This window comes from Brachyhypopomus gauderio, chromosome 12 (genome assembly GCF_052324685.1).
Source record: "Brachyhypopomus gauderio isolate BG-103 chromosome 12, BGAUD_0.2, whole genome shotgun sequence".
In the NCBI taxonomy this organism is placed as follows: domain Eukaryota; kingdom Metazoa; phylum Chordata; class Actinopteri; order Gymnotiformes; family Hypopomidae; genus Brachyhypopomus; species Brachyhypopomus gauderio.
In genome coordinates this window covers 15,237,659-15,265,031 of record NC_135222.1, presented here as the reverse complement: position 1 = coordinate 15,265,031, position 27,373 = coordinate 15,237,659, and the positions used below count along the sequence as shown (strand labels likewise).

Here is a 27,373-nt window from a genome sequence, read left to right as displayed (position 1 = left end):
AAGTACAAGGAATGTGGAATGACAATAAAACCTGACACATAGTTGTAACAAGAACACTCCTAGATTTAAAGGCACACCCTTTAAACACCCTATCCCACAATGACAAACAATAAGAGTCAAAGATAAGTCAAAGTCCAAACTTGTAAAAAAAAACAAACAAAATAATAATAATTAAAAAAACTATCTACACCAGTCCAAACAAGTCAACATACTCTCTCTTGTTTTGACAGAAATTAAAATGAAATGAAAAACTGAAGTGAATTTAATATTTTTACTATTACATATACACCTCAGAGTATGTGTAGCTACATGCTAGATTGAGTGTGCTAACAGCAGTCTCAACCCAGCTAACAAAAAAACGTCCCGAGGACGTCCCACGAACCAACACTGCGAACGTCCTCTGGACGTTTTTTTGTAGGGTCGCCAAAATGTTTCAGGGGACGTTCAGTGGACGTTACAAAGGACGTTTGTAGGACCACCTGGAAACATCCAGAGGACAATGAGCGGACGTTTAAGGAACGTCCTTTAAACGTCTCTTATGTGTTAAATTGTTTAGGTCTACTTCTTATGTTACTTCTAAAACAACTTAGATTTTATTGATTTAGTAAATCCGGGTATTGCATATGGAATAAAAATGAACACACAAGAAGTGATAGGCTGTAAACAAGTTATTATTTTTTATTTGAAATGCGAAAAAAGTGTCTGATGTGCGCATTTTGAACGCCGTTTCAAGCCTCCTTTTCACACGTTTCTTGGGGTGAAGCCTAAAATAGACAAAGATACACATTTGTTAACATTTAATTTTGTGACCTCTAGTTATAATAAAGCGTTCGATAAATGAAGTAATTTGAACATTTTGCTTGAAGAACATCAGCTACTCAAATCAATGCTAACCCAGCTAGGTAGCTATAGTTGGCATTAACTTGTTAATGTGGCTAGCTACTTATAGCGAATGCTATCGTCGGCTGTTATCTGTGGCTGAGACCATCAACATCAGTTAACGTAACTTACTATTGAAGTCTTAATGCAGTGATTCATATAACTTTATCATTTGGTAGCGTAGCGTAGTGATAATTTAGCTCTAGCCATGACCATATAGAAATAATGTCCAGCCACAGATGGGCATCCGTTTTTGGTACAACTGTTTGATTTTGCTGATCGGGTTTTATGATTATCCAGAGGGGTTAGCTGAGGGTTTATTAAAATCACCTCATACATTAGCCGCAACTCAGAAGATAAATTTACTAAGATATGTATTTACTAGCTAACCATATTTTAATCAAATGTAGGTGACTCACCTTGAATTTAAAATAACGACTTCTGTCAGAATATTCATGTTAGCTAACGTTCCTACGTCGCGAGAAGACGGCTCGTGCGTTTATGTTCCCGCTTGCTAATCCTCTAGTGAGTAAAACTCTAAATCAGCTGACTGCCTTTCACGCACGCACCATGACAACGGTCGCGGGACCACGTCCGGACGTTCTCAAACGTTCTCTAAATGTAACAAAAATAACGTTATTTCAACGACTATACGGGGACGTCACCGAACGTCCTGTGAATGTATCTTTGGGAACGTTCCGCCAGGACTTCGAGGGGACCTGCTGGGAACGTCCGTTATGGCCTAGGAACGTCCTATCGCGAACGTTATAAAAAACCTCTAATAAGAACGTCCGCGAACGTCCCCGGGACGTTCACTGTTTGTTGGGAACCACTTTGAAAAAAGGCACCAGTAGGGACACAATAAAATGTAGTGAGAGTGACAAAATATATTTTTATTAAAAAGAAAAATAAGCAGGAAAAGAGCAATGTTCATGAACACATAAGCTGCTTTTTTCCCTGCCAAGTAAATATTTGACAGAATGTTAGTTCAGAGACACGTGCATGCTCACAACCACCCCCCCACACACACCCAAAATATCGTTGATCTGACAAAGGGCTGCTTAGAGCTCAGTGTGTGTGTAGAGTGACTGGAAATGTTAGTCTGACTTTTGGTTCTCCAGGAAACCAAACCAAATTTGACTTTATTCTTGTGAAAAACTGGTAAGTCTGAAAACATGCTAATCTACTTTAAATAAAGTTTTAAAACTTAATAAGCTTCTGAGTTTTTAAGGATATTATTACTTTTTTCTTTTAATGGATATAGGGTTTACACTTTCAACCCAAATAAGGTGAAGGCATTTGTTTGTGTATGTGTGCACCTACATGGTAGGTGGTAGGTTTTAGCAGGTTTTAGCAGGTTTAGGTTCCACTGCTGATGTTCAATATTGTGCTCTACACCATTCTAGCTTAGGCTACACTTGTTTCGCTGCTTGGCCACTGAAACCTATTTCATGAAGCTTTTACCATATTCCCCTGTGTTAATGTTTGTTGTTATAACAAGTCTGAGACCACTGGATCCTGTCATTTACAAGTAGATATATGCTGTGATATATACTGTCATTGTGAGTAATGCAACTTTGGTGCTTTGGATTAGTTCTAATGTATAGACAGAACATTAACTATTTCTACAGAAATTAGTTAACAGGAAATATGGTAAATATTGTGTCCTGGCTCGTTCTGTGTTTCATCGCTGTTGGCAGTTGATTCTCTGTTATTGTAGTTCAGTTCGTCCCTGACCTAGTGCATTTCTTTCCGTTAGTTCTTAGTTTCCCGTTCTCCCAGTTAGTTAAGCTGTTTTGTGTATTGTCTGCTTATTATTGCGTTTGCTTTTTGTTATGTGTATGTTTTGTAATGCATTCGTTTTTGTTACTGTTGGTCATTTGCCTGTCTGTCTCGTTTAAGTTTTAGTCCCTCTTTTGTCTGTATTTTCCCGTGCCTCGTGCTTTGCCTGTTTAGTGTTCTGTCTTGTTTATTTTAATAAATATTTAAAAAACCTGGATTTGCGTCATGTCTGCCTGTGCAAATCGTTACACAGGGTTGGGAAACACCAGTCTAAATGTCCAGTTATTTACTTCCCTAAAATGATGTAATTCAATGAACAAATAATCAAAGTACTGAACTGTAGTCAGTTTCTTTCTTGTTGTCTAGTGATGCACGATGGCAAACATTCCCAAGCAGTTGTTGGGCATTCTACAAGAACTGCAGACAGAGGAACTGAAATTGTTCCAGTGGCATCTGACCAGTGGTGTGAAAGATTTCAAACACATTCCAAAGGCTCTGCTGGAGAAAGATGACAGATGTGTCACTGTTGACAAGATGGTGCAGACTTATGGTTCAGTTGGAGCTGTGGAGATAATGCTGGCCACCCTGAAAGAAATGAATCAGAATCAACTGGCTGAAGAACTTCGGGCCAGAACGAGAGAAGGTAATGAATCACAATTAATTTACTATGAACAAAGTTAATAATGTGAGGGCGTGTATATACATTTATGGCATTTGGCAGACACCCTTATCCAGAGCGACTTACATTTTTATCTCATTTTTATACAAGTGAGCAATTGAGGGTTAGGGCCTTGCTCAGGGGCACCTCAGTCATGGTCTCAGGTCTGGGAATCGAACCTGCGACCCTCCAGTCACAAGACCAGTTCCCTTACCACCAGGCCATGACTCCCCATATATACTATATATACTACTTTGCAGATGAGTGCAGACTTCAATACAGGCGCATGCAGGCGAGTCAATGTTATGGTTATCCTAAGCACATGTTCCAACATTTTGACACACAACAGGTTGTTTTTGTCTCACATATGTATTCCTCCTAATATGGAGCTTTCCTCTTTTTAGCGGATGAAACCGATATATCAGTTGTACACAGAAAGTGCTGATGGTCAGCTCTTTAGCAGAGGGATGAGAGACAGATATCATAGTGCTTTCTGTCTCTGCACATTCTCCTGGCACCGATTACACATATACAAAGGGCATGATTACAAACTGAACCACCTTCACACTCCTGCTAATCAGAAGGACATGTACTAAATCATAATGTTCTTTTGTAATCTTAAATGACATTAGCAAAATGGCATAATTTCCCTCACAACTGTCACATTTCTATTGAATGGTTTGATTCAGGTTTACATACACATATTGAACCCATGTATTTAAAACTTTAGGCTCCACATTGGAAGACATAACTCAAACAAAAAAAAAATTACATACCTTTAAATGTTTAAGATAAACATCTGATGGTTTTTTTGTTTGCAAAAGTAAAGAAAAAAAATCCTCTGACGGAACAGTTTCAAGAAAATCAAAGAAATCTTTGTGGTCCCATATAAAAAATTCCACTGAAAAGTGAAAAAGCATGTACTATCCAAGCATTAAAAAAGCATGAATATTGTTTTGAATGATCATCAAATTGAATTCTTGCTTTGTAAAAGATGAAGGTGCAATAATTATTAGCTTCAAGACTAAAAAGTCACAGTCAAAGCATGCTTGTTGATGAAAATTAAATAACACAATGGTAAATCTGTTAATGTATTAACAGTGTTCATTATTAAAGTAACAGTAAAATCCATGATCAAATTTTTGCCCCCTATCTGTCTCACAGTTGTGGACATATCTGGTGAGAATTCAAAAGATGTCTTCACTTCAACTCCGACTGACGTGATGAAAAAACCTGCTGTACACATTTGCCGAAGTGACACTATGAAGACACATAAGGGTATGTAATGTAGCAAGTCATTTTCAGAGTGGCATCACTGCATACACAACAAGAGGGGACAGACAGCACAGGACAGGCAATTAGTTCCCTTCTCTATGTAAATCAATGCAGCTTCACAAGACCAGGCCATTTGATTCAAATGATTTTATTATGACTAGGCTGCACCCAAGCTAAATTCCTATATAAATATCACACCCCTGTTGCACTGCTCCATCCACCTTGAACAGGCCCAAAAATGTCTTTCCACCAAAGTAACAAATGGTGATACATGTACACATACACATGTACAGAAATATATGAAAATTGCTATAAGGAATAAACCACATATGAGAGCATTTAGCTTTGAGAGTTCAAGCACACAAAAATATCAGGAAAATGTCAGAAACTCACGATATTTTCAGCAACTATCAAATAAAACAATATTAATCATTATCTTGTGCATTGCAAACAAGCTAACATCAGCCCAACTGCAACATCACAGTAAAATAAAAAATGCACTCCATATTATTACTTTAACCATAATTGTATTTTTTAACACCATTCCTTTTTTCAAAGTTCCTGAAGCCATTCAGTGAGAGCACGCACATACACAACCAATAATTGACACTCCATCAGACACTAATCCTGAAACTACTTCTGGCTCAGATTGGTACAAATAAGTTCAGGTGGACTAAAATAGTTTTCTGCAGATTATGTGTCTCATGTAATACAGGGAGGACCTTAATGTAAGACTAAATGTTGTTTGAGATGTTATATTTCATATTTGACTTTTGTTTGAAATGTAAACCTGGATGCAGTCATGACACTAAAATGCAAAAGTGTTTTTAAAACCAAATGCAAAATGTTTAAAAATGTTTTTAAACTCCTTAAAACATCTATCATTCTTCTCCAACAAGAACAACAAGAAAGAATCAAGTTGATGACTACTCTGACCCACACATATGAACGTGTACTCATTGGGAGTTCACTGCGAGGCCATAAGAAGTTCTTGGATGACATCTACACAGATCTTATAATAGTGGAAAATGAGAGTGGAGGAGTCATTCATGAGCATGAGGTGATGCAGATTGAAATGTCACACATCAAACCTGGTGGTGAGGAAACTTATGTCAAATGCAGTGACATTTTCAAGGTCCAGTCTGATAAAAGTCGACGGTATAGAAAAGTGCTGACAATGGGAATTGCAGGAGTGGGCAAAACTGTGTCAGTGAACAAATTCATACTTGACTGGGCAAAGCAAAGAGAAAACCAAGACATACACTTTGTTTTTTCTCTCCCCTTCCGTGAACTGAATTTAAAGAAAAAGCAAAAGTTCAGTTTAATGGAATTACTGAATCAATGTTTTTTCTCTTCAACGACTAGTTTGAAAACCCTCCCAGAGGAAGATGGCAAAGTTTTATTTATTTTTGACGGGCTTGATGAATGCTGCTTTTCTCTGTGCTTTGAAAACTGTGAGGAACTGAAAGATGTCAACCAGAAGGCCTCACTGGGCACTCTGATCACTAATCTTGTCAATGGAAACCTCCTTCCTTTCGCTCTCATCTGGATAACCTGCCGACCCGCAGCCGCCCATCTGATTCCCAGAGACTACACTGACTTAGTGACAGAAGTGCAAGGATTCAATGATGAACAAAAGGAGATGTACTTCAACAAATACTGTAATCACAATCAGGAATTAAAAATGAAAATGATATCGCACATAAAGAAATCAAGAACCCTACACACCATGTGTCAAATACCAGTCTTCTGCTGGATTTCTGCCACTGTGCTTAAATCACTAATGGGGCTGGAGAACAGTAAGGAAATCCCATCAACACTTACAGGGATGTACACAAACTTCCTACTTCAGCAGAAAAACTTAATGAAAAGGAAATACTCTGAGGAGGCTATAAGTAGAGATGATACTGAGCGCATCATTTTGAAGCTTGGTAAACTGGCCTTCCAAAACCTTGAGCATGGTACTCTGATATTCTATGAAGAAAATCTTAAGAAATGTGATATCGATGTCAGAGATGGTGTTGTGTTTTCAGGAGTTTGCACTCAGATTTTCAATCCGCAGGAGGGGATTTCTGAGAAGAACATCTTTAGCTTTGTGCATCTAAGTATTCAGGAAAGTCTTGCAGCTTTATATGTGCATCATTCACACTGTAAGAAAAAACTGAATGCATTTAAACAGGGAACATTCTGGAACAAGCTAACATGGAGGAACAAAGAGTTAGGAGATATCCACAGATATGCAATAAAAAGGGCCTTGCAGAATGAGAATGGACAAATGGACCTTTTTCTCCGTTTCCTCCTTGGCTTCTCTCTGAAGGCCAATCAGAGTGAGCTAAAGGAACTTCTGCCAAGTTTGAAGATCACAGAATGGAGTGTTAGAAACACAACTGACTACATTAAGGAGAAACTGAAGGAGGTCTCAGGTGACAAAAGCCTGAATCTCTTACACTGTTTGAGTGAACTGAATGATAACTCAATTACAAGTGAAATCCAGAAATACCTGAACTCAGGTAATCTCTCAGCACAGACACTTTAGGCTACACAATGGTCAGCTCTGGTGTTTGTGTTGCTGATGTCAGATGAGATTCACAAGAAATTTGAGTTGAGGAAATACAGACCATCACATGAAGGACTGACTAGACTCCTGAGTGTGGTGAAAAATACAAGACAAGCTATGTAAGTATAACTTTTAGAAATACTGCAATTTCGATTGATACCATTTGCTTGCAACATTTGCAATACTATGGAGTAGCCTACAAATCCTTTCATGCATTTATTTATTGCAAAACGGTGCTGTCTTTTGGTTGTACTTACTGTGCCACATCTTTGGCACCCAATATCTATAAGCTAACAGCACTAAATGTTGATTTGGAAATGTAAATATCTTTATGTATAAGTATATTTGAAGTTCAGGAAGAGGTTCTATCAACAAAATAGCTATTTCAAATTAGACACCCTTACAGAAGCACTTACAGAATATACAACTGTTAAAACACAGCTTAAACGATAAACAACTTAAAAATGAATTTACTGGTTGTCACGGTGAGGCGGCCCCCTACCAGTCGCCTCCGTCCACAGCGGCTGTTGTTTTGTTACGTCGTGTGCGTCCCTCAGGTGGGCGGAGCCCGTGATCCGTCTCACCTGAGGGTCGTTGTTTGCCTATATATGTCTTGTCTTTGTACCAGTTGACCGCTGGTCATTATATCCTTGATTTGAATCTATTGCACAGGTTTTTGGTTTGCGCACTTTCAATTAAACCATCCTTTTTCCCTCAGACTTGGCGTGATCGCTTCCTTTTTAGTCGCTCACCCTGCCCGTCACACTGGTCACCTTAGATATTAGCACAGTACTCTTTATATGTGATTTACCTATAAAAAAATGTTTGAGTATGTACAGCAGCTCTAATAACCATATACTACAGTATAAATCGGAAGCGTCTGTTATTGCTTAGATACTACTCTGAATCTTTGTGTTCATACAATATGTGCTTTGAAGATTGGACTGCTGTTACCTGAGTAAGGAGAGCTGTGAATTACTGGCATCAGTCTTCAAGTCACATTCAGTACTGAGAGTGCTTGACTTGAGTAACAATGATGTGCAGGATTCAGGAGTGGAACTGCTCTCTGCTGGACTGATGAGTTTACACTGTAAACTGGAAATTCTCAGGTACGTTTCTTGATTACAAGTTGTACAATAATGTAGGAAATAAAGTCAAAATAAGATATGGAAGTTTCCTTTCAGGGTCACAAACGCAAATGAGGTAAAAAAAAAAGGCATGAGATTTCTGTCAGAGTGAGGATGAGTGCTAACACTTGCTTTGTTTGTATGAGCCCACTATATCTTTTTGAGCTGAACCTCTCTGCTGACAGCTACTCATGCTTGGAAAACATCTCTGACTGCCCAAGTATGTTCAACCCCTGGCAAAAAGTATGGAATCAATAGTCTGGGATGGGATCAGACATTTTATTCTGTAGAACAAACTCAGATGAAAAACATGATACAATAATAAGGTCATTCCAAAGTGCAACTTGTTGGCTTTCAGAAACACAAAAAGAAATAAAAAACATTGTGGAAACAAAGTAAATGTTACTTTTATTGTGCAAGCACAGGGAAAAAAAATGGAATCACTCAATTCATCCCGGGATTTTTTTGTTTTTAGGTGAGGAAATGTCCTGTTTTTTGAATTACCTTCATTGAACCATAAAAATTTTAATTTACAGACACTAGGGCACTGTGCATGGCTGCGTGTGATGTAATCCCTGAGCTAGGTTTATACTTGATGCGCCGTGACCGGCGTGAGGGTCCATGCACCGAAAATGATGTCATCACGGTGCGAGGGCTCCGCGCGATGTCGCTCTCGTCGATGTCGTGCACCTCTCAAATTTTGTAACTTCATGCAAAGTTATGTTTGCAGGGTTCATACACCTTTACAAGGTGAAATTCAAGCACTTGTACAGCACTTTCAAGGTGTATTTAAATATTTCCCAGCACCTTAAACTTTAATTTTAACTTAAGTTAAATATTTATACATGTACTCGAAATTATTCGAAATAATTCGCTTTTTTATCACATTATTTAATGGTTGTTTATTTTCAAAACGCCCAATTTTAACATTCAGTGAGGGCAGCCTTGTTTTTAATCAGAATGTAGACAGCGGGACCGTCAGTACACAGGCAACATGCAACAACACCCCCCCCCCCCCCCCCCCCCCCCCCCCCTGCTCCAAGGTGTCCTGGTCTTCCCAAATGAAAATATGGTCACCCTAACATATTACTTATTCCCCTACTTTCTGCAGATTATCTGGTTGCATGGTAACAGAGAAAGGCTGTTCTTCTCTGGCTTCAGCTTTGAGCTCAAACCCCTCAAATCTGAAAGAACTGGATCTGACCTACAACCACCCAGGAGACTCAGGAGTGAAGCTGCTCTCTGCTAGACTGGAGGATCCACAATTCAAACTGGAAATACTCAAGTATGTTGAGTTTCTGAAAGGGTATTGAATTGTAATTGTAGAGCAGAAACATAAAAATTTGTCTTGGAGACAAATGCATGTTGAATATTTCTAAAGATTATTTCAGTTGTAATAAATACATTCTGTGTTTGAGTTTGGATGTTTCTGGTGTAGTGAGTGAGATTGTTAACGACTCCTAATATTATTTAAGAAAATAACGAGTGCAGTGTCTGTCAGCCCTGAACAACCTACCTAGAGCGTAAGAGAAATGTTTGCATCTTAGTTCAGTATCACTAGAAACTACCACAAGGAGGAGTTTGGGGGCCAGAGATCTGAAGCCATGTGTTTCCCAGCACTTCGGAAAAATGTGCTTTTGCTTTATGTGCTCCTAAATGTTTTAATAGTCTTCCCCTTGGCATTCTATGTTTGCTTAAGGGATAGCTTAAAACCCATTTTTATGCTTTATGTTATATTGGTCTCCTGTGTATCTGGATCAGGAGCGTAGCAGCAAATTCTGGGCCCTGAACACTCTCAATGTCAGTGGGCCCCTATAAATGCCAGTAAAAAAGGCACATGAGCAAAATGGGCCCCTCTCCCTACTCAGGCCCTGGGCAGTCAGCTCCACTCCCCCCCCCCACTACCATACACATGATCTGGATTAATAGCAATGAACTATTGTTCATATAAATATAGTTATTTGAGTCATTTAAATATAGTCAATATAGTAATTTAAATATAGTATTTGAGTGTTTGTTTTCTTCATGTTTTTAGGATGGAACATGCAGGGAAGAACAGGATCAAACAAGGCCTAAAAAAATGTTTGTTCATGGGTATTCATCTAGTTCATACATGCACATTAATGCACGCGCGCACACACACACACACACACACACACACACACACACACACACACACACACACACACACACATGCACACTGAAGATGTTCTTTGCTGTATTTCCTCTTTTGTGCAGATGGCTGTGAACTCACACTGGACCCAGAGGCAGCACATGTTCTGGTAGAAGAGGGGAACAGAAAGGTGACATGGGTGAAAAAGCAGTCCTCACATTCTTGTGATCCAGAGAGATATGATTACTGGTCAGAGCAGTTCTTGTGTAGGGACAGTTTGTCTGGACGCTGTTACTGGGAAGCTGAGTGGAGTGGGGCAGGCATTGCAATAGGAGTGGCATATAAAGGAATCACCCAGCAACGAGATAGTGGCGACTGTGTCTTTGGATGGAATGAAAAGTCCTGGAGTGTGATATGCACTAATAATGGTTATTCTGCATGGCACAACAAGAAGAGAATAGAAATACCAGCCAGTACATTCCATTCTAACAGAGCAGGAGTGTATCTAGACTGGCAGGCTGGCACTCTGTCCTTCTACAACATCTCCTCTGAGAGACACACACTGACCCACATACACACATTCCACTCAACTTTCACTGAGGCTCTCTATGCAGGGTTTAGGATTTGGACGTCCAACTCCTCAATTTATGTGTGTCAGATATAATAGCTTCCTGTGTCCTGGATAAAATACAAGTCAAGTAATACGTCTGAAGCTTTGGGAAAAGACTGAAGAAAACATTTTAACTCATTCTCTTCAGTGGCTCAGTGGCTCCAAAACAGGATGGGATTTTTGCATTTACAAAGAGTAGTGAGAGAGGTTTGGTCCTGAAGGAATGTTTGCATGTTTACTATAATGTTTTTATTATATTATCGTTAAGCTTGAGATTTCGTTCCAGTTTGTTCTCTCCCAAAGTAGATTGTGTGTGTGTGTGTGTGTGTGAGAGAGAGAGAGAGAGAGAGGAGATGCACCACTGGATTCAGGGAGAGTGGGTTATGCATATTATTTTATGCTTTGTATTTTTGTAATTTTTTTTATTGTGCTCTCCCCTAGATCCAGCACGGAGTCTGTGAATAAATATTTGCTAGCAAAAAACATATTTGTGAAATATTTTCCTGGTTTCGTCAGGCAGACAGTGAACTGGTTTGTGCAAGAAACAAACCTAATTTGGGAAATACATTTTCTTTTATACAAGTATTATTTATCAAACACCTGAACAATATAATATTAACTAAATCTTATTTGCTAACTAATTAATGTGCTGAATGTGTGAACTACAGATTCCTATTTTCATTTTTCAGCTTTTGTTAGAATTATTAAATATTTTCATAGTAGTTTCTGGTACTATTTTTGTTCAAATTTACATTCTTGTATGAGGACAAAACAAAACAGTGTCACTCACTTAGAGAAGAGACTTTTATTACACAGAGATAAGTATTATAATGGTCAATCTCACTGTCTGTGCAAATGCAGTTAAGTGGCACTTTCTGACCAGGGTTAAAAAAAAAGCATAAAGAAAGCCTCTGGTTAAATGTAAACTTGCATTCTATTAAACCAACTGTTTTTCATAATTTTGTCCTTGTCTTTTTCATCATTTATAAAGTCATACAAATGCAAACAGTGCAAAAACATTGTGCAAAAAGTTTAACTAAATATGTTGTTTTGTCACTTGTGATTATACCCTGTATTGTGCCCTATAATACAGTAATAGGTGTTGTTTAGGTTTACAAGCATGGCATGGACTTCTCCGTTCATCTCGTCCTGGAAATGAATAGGCACTCTCCTCGGGGCCATTCTAATGGGTGGGGCATCTTTAGTGTTGATCCGGTGCAAACAGAGGGGGGTTCTACCAAGGTCATGGGGGCCCATACTAAAAACAGACAAATTTGACTGTACCAGTTCTTTAACGGCCTCTAGCTATTCCCTGCTGAAGCCTCTATTAGACAGTCCCAGGTTATTCATGATGTTATCTACTTGGTCATCAGGGGTTGTTCCAGCAGTGTCAAGGGATTGACAAAGTTCTATATCCGACGTAAAAACCCCTAACGACATGGCTGTCTTCAACTCTATTGGTTCGGTGGAGATTCATGATTCATGATTCTAACAGGAATTTCTCCCTGAATAACTTGACCGACAGAACGAGCAACAAGCAGGTCATATCTTTCTAAGAGCACTTCACTGGGCTCCAACAGACCATAAACCTCACCCAACTGTACCCATGGCACCAATCCAGGTACCACTACTTCAGAACGGGTGAAAGGACTACGCTTTCCTTAACCACAACCTTCCCAACCTCACCTCTCCCAAACGCCCCGAGCAACGGCAGACTCTTTCCTAAGAGTGAACAGGTATTTGATTTAAAATTGATGACAGCCCCAAACTTGGACAGGAAATCAGTACCCAACAAAACTGACTGGTTAATATCTCTACAAACTAGAAATTGGAGCTTCACCCGTAACACGTCGAAAACACAAGGGCCCTCCCAAGGCCCAAGAATGTCCAACAGCTCCCCATTAGCCACCCGCACCTTCCCCTTATAAGTCTGTAATTCTGCTTGAGCATTAACCTGCAAATCAGAAATGAACGTGCTGCTTAAGAGAGACACTTGTGCCCCTGTATCTATAAGGCAATTGGCAGGCTGTTCTAATACCTTTCCATGGATATAAAATCCCATACCAGCACTTTCCAAGCACAATAGCGGCTGACTGGACATATCTGGATGGGTGGGTGAGCAGCCCGGAACACCCACCCGTTCTAGTTTACCGACAGCTTTGCCTTTGTACAGTTCCTGCTTATATGACAAAGGTCACCACAACACCAACACCGCCGACTGGATGGGTCTGAGTCACTCCTAAACCTAGACCCCCTATTCCCCACATAAAAGTTTGGTGAGTGGGCCCTTTCCTCCTTTAACTTCTGAACCTCCTGAGTCAAATGGTCAATAGCTTTCAGAACCTCAGTAAGCATCCCCCTTCTCACAACGTGCCTGAACACTCTGGACCTTAGACTCCTCTGGCACATAGTCTTCCCTCTCTAAATCCCATTTTCAAAACAATTCCAGCTCTGTAGCTAAGGTAATGGCTTCCTCCAAGCTCTTCAGTTTGGCTGTCCTCAACTGCACCCTTATATCACCCCTTCCCACCTGACTGATAAAATGATGCTTTGCCAACATATCTACGACCTTACCTTCCACCCCTGGATAAGATCCCTGGGTTTTGCCTGGGTATTAATTATCTAATTAACCGCTGCCACCACCTTTGATAAGCCAGGAAGGTCTGGCCAGGAGGACTTAATAATGATTCAAAGGGACCTTAATACTATAAAAATACACCATTTATTTTAATACAACAGTAAAAAGTTTCATTACATCCCCTGTTGTCCTACACACTATCGGATGACTGCTGAGGATTTATTTATCACACACACTTCAATGTATAATTACACACATTAGCACTGCACGCCATATTAATGACCACCACAAAGTAACCCCCACTCAAAATCAACCACCCGACTTACACAACACCACACCCACTTTACATGGAGCACACTATCATATATATGTATTGCCTAGCTCTAGCTCAGCCCTCCTACATAGCTATAAGATGCTTAAGTTAAAGTTAAAAGCTAAGTTAAGTTAAAAGCTAGCAGTCACTCAACATTTAGAGTAAATTTGGACACAGAGAAACTAAACACCCATGGAATCCACTATGAGAAACACACATTAAAACCTAACTCAACCCAAACAGGGGGAAAGGGGAAGGCGTAATCAGTTCATCATCACGGGAGTATATCTCTATAAAGAGTCTAACCAAGGATAGACTGACCCAGCTTGGTTTGGGAAGTCTTCGCCCTGGGTGCATCCAACAGCGCCTCCCGGTTAACCGCATCTCTACATACGCCAGGCGGCACGGTCAGTTTACAATCCGTCAGCCTCGTCGTTCGGACAAACCAGCGAAATTCCTCCTGAACCCATGATCGGCATTCACATATAGTCTGTTCCCGCTATCGTCACCCTCCGTCTTTCCTCTGTGGCGCCACTCATAGCCAAGTCTGATACCAGGAACTCCCCGTTCTCAGGAGTCACTTCCTTTTGCCTCAATTAAGGGTTCTTTACACAGTCTTGTTAAAAATGGTTTCATGAAATAAATTAATATGAATGAAATGCCATCAATCAATCAATCAATCAAATTTTATTTATATAGCGCTTTTTACAACAGTTGTCACAAAGCAGCTTTACAAGTGCCGAGTCCTAGCCCCCAGTGAGCAAGCCAAAGGCGACAGTGGCAAGGAAAAACTCCCTAGTTTTTTGCATGAGGAAGAAACCTTGAGAGGATTCAGGGGGGGAAGCCATCCTCCTCTGGCCGACACCGGTCACCATGACAACAACAACAATTTAGACAGAAAGAAGAGAAAGAAAAGGAAAAAGATGTAATAATGTCCATCATGATGTAGGCATCCGGTTAGGCAGGAGGTGGCCGGCCCAGGATGGATCGCTGGTCTCCTCATCTCATTATTCCTCAAGCAGGTGGGCAGCCATGTGGAGAAATGAAACAGGGAAAATTAGCTTTGTATGAGGACATATACAGGACAGGTGAAATTATAAACATTTCTGGAGTGTGGCAGCAACTCCGGCATTAAGTTAAATTATTACAGCCTGGCTAAATAAGGCAGAACCAGAAGGTAACATAGGCTTGGGGGCATTCTTAGACAATGGCATCCGTCCACTGCACTGTCAACAAACTTGACTTTAAGTAAAGTAGGATTGCCATATGTATAAGAATGCCTAAACAGAGGAGTACAGGAATCACAAGTTTGGGCATTGAACATGGGTTTATTTTTTGTCAAATGTACATAGTTAATAAAAAAAACAGCATGTATGAATAAACATGCAACTTTGATAAAGCAACTTATAAAACATACTACATGCCAATATCAATACATATAAATATACAATTTCTCTGCATTTTATTTTATCAGTAAAAAAGCTAGACAGCCATCAGGTGTTCAGTGCTGCAAAATTTAGAATGCTGATCAAAACGATTTCATTAACATTGACTTTTATACCGTTTTCTAACATCATGGAGCAGTCTTCCGAGTATGCCCCATTTGTGCTTTTTGGCCAACCAGTGTTCCCACTGGTTCTGGTGACTGAATACCAGATCCTTTGCTTGAAGTCACGTCAGAAGTACATGACTTTGCATCACATGTTTTGGAGATAGGCTTTTTTGATTCCGTCCACGATTATCCATCTAGGAGAGTTAAATCATAAGGTAACACTAAACTGCAATTAGTAGCTAATAAAACGGCTGTTTCGGTTGTTCCATATTTAAATACATTTCCATGCATGTTGTGTTGGTCTATTTTATAGACAGCTACATTTCCATGTATTCAACTAACCAAAGTTATGCTACCTATTGCTATCTGCCTAGTTAAGGATCAGTGCGTTCTGGCTATGCTAATCGTTGAACTAGCAGCGCAATGGTGTATGCTAATGAACTCGCACTTACAGCTGCTAATGTTTACTCTGCTACAGGTAAGATTAAAGAACAAGATTTTTACGTTTACATAGTTTACATGCCACAATAAAATGCCAAACATCGTTATGGTGTTAACGAGGTAACATCGTTACCTTGACTTACCTCTTTGTAGCAGGGAAAAGCTCTTCTTTACTCTCCCTGTCTGAAATTACTCTGTACAGTACGGCGCTGTATCACGTGACTCCAGATCGTCCAGGTCAAACGCGGGAACGGAGCGATTTCCGGATAGATAAAATTTGAACAGGTTTTCTGAACAGCTCATAGTGGCTTGGAAGATGTCATTAATTAAAATAAAAATTCTTGGGTTGTTACGAGGACAGGATAACCTTCGAAACAGATGCAAAATTGTGCGATGGATGCAGAAAAAAGAGATTTTGCGCAGAGCAATGAGATGCAACTCATGCAAGAAAAAAAATGAAATTACACAAACGGTCCCAGGGAGACGGATATCAATGGTGAGATTTTGATGGTTGTTTTTAAAACATGGACGTTAAATGCGTTGTAGTGTGTTGCATTCAGTGTAAACTACTTCACATAAGATTTGTTGCTTTGGTTGTCCAAACAAATATTGCTAGGTGCTGCACAAGAAATGCGCATCATCGTACCGATGTTACCTCTTCTGTCCGAAAGGGTCTATGTTTTTTCGTTCCCGGTTATCTCTTCTACAGCACATAGAGTTCATCTACAGGTAAGCTATTGTATTTCCTTTGTATAAAATATAGAAAATATATTTTGTAATTTAAGGGTCACTAAGAAATTATTTGACTATTAATACTAATGAACAGCAGCTATAATAACAGTATGGCTACAAATTACAGAATATAAAATGTAAAGATTTTCTCAGGGACTGAGACTGAGACAGATGGATCTTATTGAGGATGGAGTTGCAGGCAGTAGCAGAACTCTCACCAAGATGACATCCACACTGAGAAAAGTAAGAATGTTACAGTCCTGTAGTGTTTAAACTCACTTCAAATGATTTTCCAATTAAAGTTGAATTAAGTAGTAATAATAACAATGTTCTTACCATGGCAACATGTCTGTGCTCAAAGTGTGCATCTCAGGGATGACAAAACTTCGTCAGCGTGGAAGACTGCGTGTTGGTGGCCCACACCATTTTGTGATGATAGATGAAAGTAAATTCTACAAAGAATGTAGTTATACCCACCTTGTGTGTACACCTCCTTGTTTCTACACTCAGTGTCTATTTCATTAGTTCTGCTTATTGTATAGGTGTACTTTTTAGATGTACAATTATAGACTGTACATCTGATTTTCTGTATTACCTTGTTGATCAATGTTCAGGACCCCCACATGGCCCAATGGATCAGATATATCAGTGCTGCTGGAATATTTAAAAACTGTATCCACTCAAAGTTCACTCTAAACACTTTTACCTTGCTTGTCAGAGTCAGAGATGATAGCTCATCTGCTGCTGGTCTTTCATCAGTGGTCACAGGATGCTGCCCACAGAATGCTGTTTGGACATTTTTGGTTGGTGGACGATTCTCAGTTCAGCACTGCTGTGTCTTCTGATCCACTCACACCCTAACACACCACCATGTCAGCATCACTACAGTGCTGAGAATGATCCACCAATATAATACTGGTCTGTGATGAATGATGAATAAAGTATACATAGAAACAGATGTACTACAGTCTGTAACTAAACTACAAAGTCCTCCTATATGATACATGAAGGTGATACCAGGACAGTGAGTGTAGAAACAAGGAGGTGGACATAATGAAGTGGCCAGACAGTGAATATCTTATTTTGGTGCACAAGTACTGTTTATTTGCTGAGTAATATTTTTTTAAATGCATAAAATGTGCAATAACCTTATGGGCACAGAACACATTTTCATTTGCTTTCTAATTAAATTACTTCAGTTAGTAAACAATAATGCATTAAATTAGCACAAGTATGAGATCCATAAAAGGATGTTTAAATAATAGTTATTATTGATAACTGAATGTGTCATAAATGTCTGCCAAATGCAATAAAAATATATATAGAAATTTATATTAAAATGTTGAAGTGAGTGAAGTCACGTCAAATTTATTTGTATAGTACTTTTTACAACTGAGGTTGACACAAAGCAGCTGTACATTAATACATTTGCTATACATTTAAATATCCACTATAAAAGCTTAAGTCTTAAAAAGAACAGGTGTGATTAACAGTGATTAATATCAGAATGTTGTTAGTCAGATTATTTTTTACTCAGTTGACACCATTAATATTTATCCTTTGTTCAAAGGTTCCTCATTTTTATAAATTATTTTCCATACTTTTTAAAGTATAACCGTGGACGTGTAGGCTCTGTCTGGCGACGGAGCAAAAAGTGGGTACTAGGAATTCTGGAAATGAGTGCTACCACCAGGAAGCCCATACTGAAAATCGTCTCCAGCAGGTCAAGTGAGCAGCTGCTACCTATTGTGAGGCGCTACGTGAGAAGAGGAACCAGTAATATTACTGATGATCACCATACAGTACAAGAGACATTTTGTACGTCCACTTACCAGGGCCCACACCCAGCACCTGGAGCGGGCTTGGCAAAAATTCAAGGTTGATGTGTGGCGACACTGAGCAAACCGAAACACAAAACTTCTGAAAGAATACCTAAAGATTATAGAGTGGGAACATGGTATAAAAGTCAATGTTAATGAAATAGTTTTGATAAGCATTCTGAATTTTGCAGCACTGAACATCTCATGTCTGTCTAGTTTTGTTACTGATAAAATAAAATGTAGAGAAATTGTATATTTATATGTATTGATATTGGCATGTAGTATGTTTTATAAGTTGCTTTATCAAAGTTGCATATTTATACATACATGCTGTTTTTTTATTAACTGTACATTTGACAACAAATAAACCCATGTTCAATGTCCAAAGATTTAGTCAATGTCCTCTGTTTAGGCATTCTTATACATATGGCAATCCTACTTTACTTAAAGTCTGTGAAGAGCACTTATAGTGATTCATAAGTAGTTAGAAGTTAATATAGAGCTGATCAATAACATCACTTTACCTACAGTCTGTAAGGAGTGCTTATAAATGTTCATTAAATGTTATGTGCACTTACAAAGTCATTTTTATTTTAAATATACTGATGAACATTATAGAGTATGCCAGTGAAAATGGGGTTATCACAGTGAATCTTTATAAAGAATTATGAGAATAAACAAAGCATTTGTTATTAAGCTTTATGATGCTGGTTTCACCAACATTCAAGAGAACAGGAACATACATATATTATAGGGGATTATAGCACTTAATAGCATTATAGTGCTATAAAGCCTTATAATATAGTCTTATAACATGTTATGTGTGTAATTATGAACACTTGTGTACAGTTACAAATGCTTATGTCAAACATTATAAAGCCTTATGAATGCTTTATAGGTGTTTATAAATGCCCTTATAATGCATTATAGATACCAGATTCATAGAAAGTGTTACCAATATCTCTTACACAGGCCTCAATTTTTCTTAAACTGAGTTTGTCATCAGGTTTGGCTGATATGTAAAGTTGAGTGTCATCTGCATAGCAGTGAAAATTGACACCATGTTTGTTTATAACTGTGCCCAATGGTAGCATATATAATGTAAATAATAGTGGTCCTAAAATGGAGCCTTGCGGGACCCCATATTTAACTTTTGTACATTTGGATGGAATATTATTGAGCTCTACAAACTGAGAGCGATTTGTTAAGTAAGAATAAAACCATGAAAGGGCTGTGCCAGAGACTCCAACCCAGCGTTCTAACCTTTCTAGCAAGATTCTATGATCAATTGTGTCGAAAACTGCACTAAGATCAAGAAGCACTAACAGTGATACATAGCCTTGATCTGAAGCAAGGAGGAGATCATTTGTTACTTTAACTAATGCTGTTTCAGTACTGTGATGGGGCCTAAAACCAGTTTGGAACTTTTCAAATATGTGATTCCTATGCAGATATAGGCATAATTGCTGAGCAACAGCTTTTTCTATGATCTTAGATATAAATTATGTGTTTGAAATGGGTCTATAATTAGATAGCACAGTAGGATCAAGATTTGGTTTCAAAGGTTTAATAATTGCTAATTTACATGATTTGGGCATGTGACCTATTGTAATGGATGAGTTAACTATAATTAGAGGTTCAGTTACCGCTGGTAATACCTCTTTTAATAACTTTGAGGGAACCCGAGTCTAATGTGCAGGTAGCACAATTTAAGGAAGAAATTATTTTCTCTAATTCTGATTGTGGGAGTGGATGAAAAGCATCAAGTTTTTCTCCCAGTTCAAATTTAAGTTCAAGTAGTTTTTATTGTCAATTCTGCATATGTACAGGACATACAGAGAATCGAAATTATGTTACTCTCCTTCCAATTTTCAGCACAAAAAACAACACTAATGTATACTGAAGTAAAAATAAAATTATCAATAATACGAGTGATACAATACTGTGCAACGATAACTGTACAGAGTAAACATATGACAAAAGACATGAAATGGGACTTTAGTGCAATAGTGCAATACAAGTGTAGTGATGGGGGATTAAGAGGGAATAACAGTACCAGTGTAAAGAATGAACCATTGTACAATATAATAAAATAGCTTATGGCTGGTAGTTGAGAAGTTTAGTGCAGTTCACAAGAGGGTAAGAAGTGCAATGTGCAGTGTGTGCGGTAGTGCATGTATGAGATTGTATGTGCATAACAGTCCTTGTAAGTACAGTTTCAGTGCTGTGTTGGTCAGGATGCTGTATGAGTGTGTGCTGGGGTTAGGAGGGGGAGGGGGGGTAGAGTTGGGAGAGAGTTCAGCATCCTCACAGCCTGGTGTATGTGGCTGTCCTTCAGTCTGGTGGTCCTGGCCCTGAGACTCCGCAGTCTCCTCCCTGACGGCAGCAGGCTGTGAAGTGGGTGTGTTGGATCTCCCGTCAGGCGGAGGGCTTTCCGTGTGAGGCGGGAGCTGTATAAGTCCTGAAGTGAGGGGAGAGACGTACCTACAATCTTTTCAGCTGCGCTCACGATGCGCTGGAGGGTCCTGCGGCAGGATGCCGTGCAGGCTCCATACCACACGGTGAAACAGCTGGTCAGGATGCTCTCAATGGCCCCACTGTAGAAGGTGTTCATGATGGGGGTTGGGGCACCGGCTCTTCTTAGTTTGCAGAGAAAGTAGAGCCGCTGATTAGCCTTCCTGGCTAATGATGCAGAGTTGGTGGTCCAGGAGAGGTCCTCTGTGACATGCACACCCAGGAACTTGGTGCTGCTCACCCTCTCCACCGCAGTATCGTTGATGAACAGGGGAGTGTGCTGTGTGCGAGTTCTCCTGAAGTCCACAACAATCTCCTTGGTTTTGTCGGTGTTCAGAGAGAGATTGTTGTGTTCGCACCAAGAGGCCAGGCGGCTCACCTCGCTCCTATAGTGCGTCTCATCGTTGTCGCTGATGAGACCCACCACTGTCGTGTCATCCGCAAACTTGATGAAGAGATTGGAGGGGTGCTCTGGTGTGCAGTCGTGGGTCAGCATGAACAGAAGGGGGCTCAGCACACATCCTTGGGGACCCCCTGTGTTCATTGTGATGCTGTTGGATGTGTTACTGCCAACCCGCACTGCCTGTGGTCTTCCGGTCAGGAAGTCTAGCAGCCAGTTGCAAAGTGATGTGCTCAGCCCCAGACTGTCCAGTTTGTAAATGAGCTGTTGGGGGATGATTGTATTGAATGCCGAACTGAAGTCGAGGAACAGCATTCTGACGTAGGTGTCCTTTCTATCCAGGTGTGTAAGGGCTGAGTGTAGGGCAGTGGAGATGGCATCATCGGTCAAGCGATTAGACCGATATGCAAACTGGTAGGGGTCCAGGAAGGGGGGGGGGGGGGGGGGGGGGGAGGACTTGATGTGGTGCATGACTATCCGTTCGAAGCACTTCATGGGGATGGAGGTTAATGCAACCGGACGGTAGTCATTGAAGCAGGATGGCGATGCCTTCTTAGGGATGGGGATTATGGTGGTGGCTTTGAAACAGGTGGGAACCACCGCCTGACTCAGGGAGGTGTTGTAGATGTCCGTGAAGACCTCTGCGAGTTCCCAGGCGCAGTTCTTCAGCACACGACCGGGAATGTTGTCAGGCCCAGGTGCTTTCCGAGCATTGACCCTACTGAAAGCTCTCCACACGGTGTCTAGAGACAGCCACAGCGCCTGGTCGCCAGGAGGAGGGATGGATCTTTGGGCAGCTGCGTTGTTGGGTGTTTCAAACTGTGCGAAGAATCCGTTCAGGTCGTTAAGCAGAGAGATGGTGCTGTCACAGGTCTGTGGAGGGGGTTTGTAGCCTGTGATGGTCTGAATTCCCTGCCAAAGATTCCGTGTGTCTCTGCTGTCACTGAAGCGTAGAGATATCCTCTTGGAGTACTGCCTTTTCGCTTCCCTGATGCCATGGGACAGGTTGGCCCTAGCTGTCTTCAGGCCTTCCTGGTCTCCTGCTGTAAAGGCAGCATTTCTGGCCTTCAGGAGCCTGTGGACCTCTCCTGTCAGCCATGGCTTCTGATTAGCACGAACAGTGATGGTCTTGAGGTCAGTCACATCATCAATGCACTTGGTGATGTAAGCCGAGACAGTTTCTGAGTATTCATGAATGTCTGTTGTGGAGTTGTGGGTAGCAGCCTCTCTAAACATGTTCCAGTCTGTCGTGCTGAAACAGTCCTGAAGTGCCTCTGAGGAACCATCTGGCCACACTCGTACCTGCTTAAGAACTGGTTTGGTGACTTTAACCAGTGGTCTGTAGGCTGGCGTTAGCATGATGGTGAGGTGATCGGAAGCACCAAGGTGGGGGAGGGGGGAGGCTTTGTAGGCTCCTCTACTTGTGGTGAAGACCTGGTCCAGTGTGTTGTTACCACGGGTTGGTCTATAGTCTATGTGTTTATATAGACCAGAAAACACACTTTGGGTTTGCGTGATTAAAATCTCCAGCCAGGATGAGAAAAGCATCCGGGTGTGCTGTCTGTTGTTCACTGATGTGCTGGTACAGTTCATTCAGTGCCTCACTCCTGATGTTGTTGTTGGAGCTCGGAGGGAGATAGACCGCAGCGATTAGCACGGCTGAGAAATCTCTCGGTAGATAGAACGGTCGGCACTTCATAACCATCAGTTCTACTACCGGTGAACAGAATTTGCAGACCACAACAGCGTTACGACACCAAGCATCGCTAATATAAACACAGACCCCGCCACCGCGGGGATAGCTGGTTTGTGTGGGCTAGCCGCTAGCCTCGCTCGGATGCCTCCACGCTTGCCCCGTCTCTGCCTCCTATCCCGCCGCTTGTGGCACTTCCCCGGTGGGCGAGATGCGGCGGAGGGGGTCGGTGAGGGTGCCCATGACCTGAGCAAGCCGCAGGCTCGCAGCACTTTGCGGAGTTCTTGGTTGGATTCCAAAAATTCCAAAAATGAGTTTCTGCCGGCTTCAAGCAGAAACTCACGGCTGTATGTGCGTTCCGAGACATGAGCGCATGACAAGAACGTACAAAAACACTGCGAATCACGAGACAAAAAACACGAAAATGCCGATTCCTCGGGAGAGAGAGAAGCCGCTGCGTGTGCACGCGCCACCATGTTGAGAGAACATCTAATCAGTATATAATTTAAATCGATATCGACCAAACCAGATGACATACCAGTTGTATTGCTAATAAAAGGTTTTATATTTTGTCTAATATTCTCTATTTTATTATCAAAGAAATCTATAAATACATTACTAGTGAGATTTACTGGAATCTGAGGTTCTGCGCCTGCTTGATTTTTTGTAAGTTTGGAAATAGTATTAAAAAGAAATCTAGGATTGTATTTATTTTTCTCTATCAGTGAGGCTAGGTATGCTGAGCGTGCTTTAGCGAGTGCCCATTTGTAGTCAATATTGCTATCCTTCCAGGCACAGTAGAATACTTCCAACTTAGTAGATCGTCATTTACACTCTAATTTACGTGCTATTTGTTTTAAGTTTCTAGTTTTGTCAAGTGTACCACGGGGCGAGTTTTTTAGATCTAGTCTTTTTATATTTGAGTGGAGCTACTATATCTAGAGCTGATCTGCAGGTATTCTCTATGCAGTTGGTTAGACTGTCTAACTCTCCTGGATTGGATGGTGAGTGGGCTAGAGCAGTTAAATCAGGGAGGGCTTCAATAAACTGTGTTGCTGTTAATGAATTTATTGAGCGCTTTATACACTGCCGAGGAGACGGGCGGGTATTTATGTTAAGATGAATTTCAAATTGGACTAAATAGTGATCAGAGATAGCTACGGTTTGCGGGAGTATATTTATATTATCTACGTCGATACCCAAAGTTAAGATTAAATCTAGGGTATGATTTTGATCAAAATGTATGTTAAAGTCTCCTACCATTATTATTTTGTCACTACTAACTGCTAAATTTGCTGTAAAATCTGTGAAATCTTTTAAGAAATCTGAGTAAGGCCCTGGTGGTCTATATACATTTGTTAGGGAAAATGAACTTTTATTTTCAGATGGACTAGTTACATTAATAGACAGCATCTCAAATGAATTAAAGATATCCAAGTATTTCTGATGAATTTCTAAACAATCACGATATATTATACATATTCCTCCTCCTCTGCCTGACAATCTAGGTTTATGTATATAACTATATCCCACAGGAGTGGCTTCGTTTAGAGATAAATAGTCACCAGATAGTCACCACGTTTCAGTTAGACATAGAATATCAATTTTCTGGTCAGTTATAAGTTCATTCATAAAAACTGCTTTAGAGTTGAGTGATCGAATATTGATTAATCCAATTTTCAGCTCAGTCATATAGGTAATAATTGGATGTGAAGTCTGAATATTAGTTAAAAACTTAGGACGGATTTTCTTATGATTTAGTTTAACCCGGGGCACAGACACAGTCTCAATCCTATGGGAACTTGGTGACGCCTCTAAGCAGCTTGCAGACAGGTTTAGCCCGTCAGTCTGCGGCCTGGTCGCGACTCTGGTTAGTCAGCAGCTCCTAGTACTACACTGCCCACTAACTAACAGGCTATGGGCTATGCTGCAATATAACAAGGCGGTGCCATCCCGGGTGGGGTGGACACCGTCCCTGCCTAAAAGACCAAGCTTGCCCTCGAACTCTTTCCAATTATTAATAAAGCCCACTTGATTTTCGGAGCACCACTTGGACATCCAGCAGTTTAGCGACGTGAGCCTGCTGTATTGCTCATCACCACGCCGCATTGGGATGGGGCCAGAGCAGATTACGGCATCGGACATCGTCTGGGCTAATTTAATCACCTCTTTAACATTAGCCTTAGTCACCTCTGACTGCCGCATACGTATATTGTTGGCCCCTACATGTATGACTATCCTAGATAATCTCCTATGGGCTAACAGTCTAAGGTTGCCACTAATGTCCGGCGCTCTGGCTCCCGGTAAACAGCTAACTGTAACCACTGGAGCCCCTACAGGTACAGCGACTTTCACGTGTCGGACTATAGAGTCTCCTATCACCAAAGTCCATGAGACAGGCTCCTCAGCGGGTGTAGCACTGAGCAGGCAAACCTGTTGGACACGTGAACTGGGGAGTGGTGCTCTGGTGGGCTAGCGCTGGTGTTAGCGGTAGCTGCCGCCCTTGCTCTCCGACTACGCCGCCGAGACGTCACCCATTCGCCCCGCTGTGAGGGCTCTATCGCGGAGTCGCGGAGGCGCTAGTTCTCCCTGGTGCATCCACAGCTGCTACTGACCCTGTCTCTCTATCCCTCAATAATGAGTGGACGCGGCGCTCTAAGCTTTCCACTTTCGCCACGAGAGAACTAGTTTGCACCTCTCACAAATGCTATAACTATTACTGTTGGTGGCGAAAGGGTCTAGACTAAACATGCCACACTCCGAACAGGGAAACAAACCAACACCAGCCATGAATAAATCAGAACACTTACCGCGTCTAGCTGAGTTATACAAACTTACGCTAGCTGATTTTTAGAAGCAGAAAGTTGATCAGCGGCCGGAATACTCAACTGCCCGTCTTGACGGTGGAAGTACTATCTGTAAAAAATTATCTAGGAAGGCAAAAAGTAAAGATTAGCACGTAAACAGATTAGTACACTTTAGAAAAACAATTACAAAATTCGCTCCGCAGCAGCGTCAGCCATGATTATAATAAATAGGAGAAAACACAACGTTATTATAATGTCATTGTAACATTAAAATAAATAGAAGGAAACTAAACGTAGTAAAATAATAAAATGCTAAACCATAGAAATTCCCTAACAATGCAGAACTAAACAGGAGGGAGTTTAGGCTCTTTTAATAATCTTTATTTGAAAGCTGAAGTCAGAAATGGCTGAGGTGAGATTGAGAGGTAAATTGCTATGGCACAGTTGGTTGGAGGAGCAACGATAGGAGGTTCCTGTGAGAGGAGGCTTGTTTCTGGCCAATGATGATTTGTCATGACCGTGGAGGGGAGGGCGTGATCTAATTACAATACCACAGTCTAAATAAAGGAGGTGCTGGTGAGTTGTTGATCATTCAATTGTGTTTTTACTCAACGACGAACATCATGCCTGAGCCAGCTAAGTCCGCCCCGAAAAAGGGATCCAAGAAAGCTGTGACCAAGATGGCCGGGAAAGGAGGCAAGAAGCGCAGAAAGACCAGGAAGGAGAGCTACGCTATCTACGTGTACAAAGTCCTGAAGCAGGTCCACCCCGACACCGGTATCTCTTCCAAGGCGATGGGAATCATGAATTCTTTCGTCAACGACATCTTCGAGTGCATTGCTGGTGAGGCTTCTCGTCTCGTCCACTACAAAAAGCGCTCTACCATCACTTCCATGGAGATCCAGACCGCCGTGCGACTGTTGCTTCCCGGTGAACTGGCCAAACACGCCGTGTCTGAGGGCACAAAGGCCATCACCAAGTACACCAGCTCCAAGTAAATGGTCTAATGGTGCGATTTAACCAACCCAAAGGCTCATTTAAGAGCCACTCACACATTCACGGGAAGAGTTTTCCTTTTTGTCGAGATTTGTACACGTCAAAACAAATAATATGCACTTTATGCCATTCTGGTTTTCACTGTTCTGCATTTTGTATTTTTCTTGGATCGCCTTGTCATGTGTATTATCTTGGTAACTTTGTAACTATGCTATCTTTATCAGTATCTGTTGTGTTAGTTGTACTTCATATAAACGTTACTCACTCCAAATTAATACTAGCAAGACTGAAATTTCAGGATCTTGTCTAAAAGAGGCTAAATGAATGTTGTTTTACAATATCGCTCACTATAATACTGGACATACACGCTAGGTTCACCTTTAGACACGACGTGTGCTTCTAGCTAGCTAGCTTCTGTGCAAAATTTTTGTCATTGATTCATTATAAAATATGATTTTGTTTTTTTACTTTTGCTTACTTTGACTGTCCATTAGTAAATGTTTACTTTGTACGTTTCCAAGTGTGA

The 27,373-nt window shown here is 40.8% G+C and overlaps 3 protein-coding genes across 4 annotated transcripts in view; 2 read left to right on the top strand and 1 right to left on the bottom strand.

Annotated features, from left to right (window-relative positions):
• The window catches only part of LOC143527889 (globoside alpha-1,3-N-acetylgalactosaminyltransferase 1-like), a 204,937-nt gene that overhangs the window by 71,522 nt on the left and 106,042 nt on the right, over window positions 1-27,373 (bottom strand). The gene's annotated exons all lie outside the window — the stretch shown is intronic.
• LOC143527887 (NACHT, LRR and PYD domains-containing protein 12-like) lies at window positions 1,880-11,866 on the top strand. Of its 2 annotated transcripts, XM_077023246.1 has the most exons (9): window positions 1,880-2,040; window positions 3,028-3,304; window positions 4,484-4,597; window positions 5,494-7,017; window positions 7,174-7,270; window positions 8,090-8,260; window positions 9,390-9,563; window positions 10,314-10,360; window positions 10,517-11,866. In XM_077023246.1, the coding sequence occupies exons 2-9, from the start codon at window positions 3,037-3,039 to the stop codon at window positions 11,053-11,055; spliced, it is 2,934 nt and encodes a 977-aa protein (XP_076879361.1). In that variant the 5' UTR covers window positions 1,880-2,040; window positions 3,028-3,036; the 3' UTR covers window positions 11,056-11,866. The 2 variants fall into 2 exon arrangements, with proteins under 2 accessions (XP_076879361.1, XP_076879362.1); XM_077023247.1 differs by lacking the exon at window positions 5,494-7,017 and having other exon boundaries at window positions 1,886-2,040.
• Window positions 26,460-27,255, top strand: LOC143527888 (histone H2B 1/2-like). Its single transcript, XM_077023249.1, has one exon. It carries the CDS (start codon window positions 26,475-26,477, stop codon window positions 26,847-26,849), a length of 375 nt encoding a protein of 124 aa, XP_076879364.1. The 5' UTR covers window positions 26,460-26,474; the 3' UTR covers window positions 26,850-27,255.

Coding starts and splice junctions, on each gene's coding strand:
- LOC143527887 (XM_077023246.1), top strand. CDS start 3,037: ATGGCAAACATTCCCAAGCAGTTGTTGGGCATTCTACAAGAACTGCAG. Junction 3,305..4,483: donor TCGGGCCAGAACGAGAGAAG/GTAATGAATCAC, acceptor TCTGTCTCACAG/TTGTGGACATATCTGGTGAG. Junction 7,271..8,089: donor AAAAATACAAGACAAGCTAT/GTAAGTATAACT, acceptor TGTGCTTTGAAG/ATTGGACTGCTGTTACCTGA.
- LOC143527888 (XM_077023249.1), top strand. CDS start 26,475: ATGCCTGAGCCAGCTAAGTCCGCCCCGAAAAAGGGATCCAAGAAAGCT.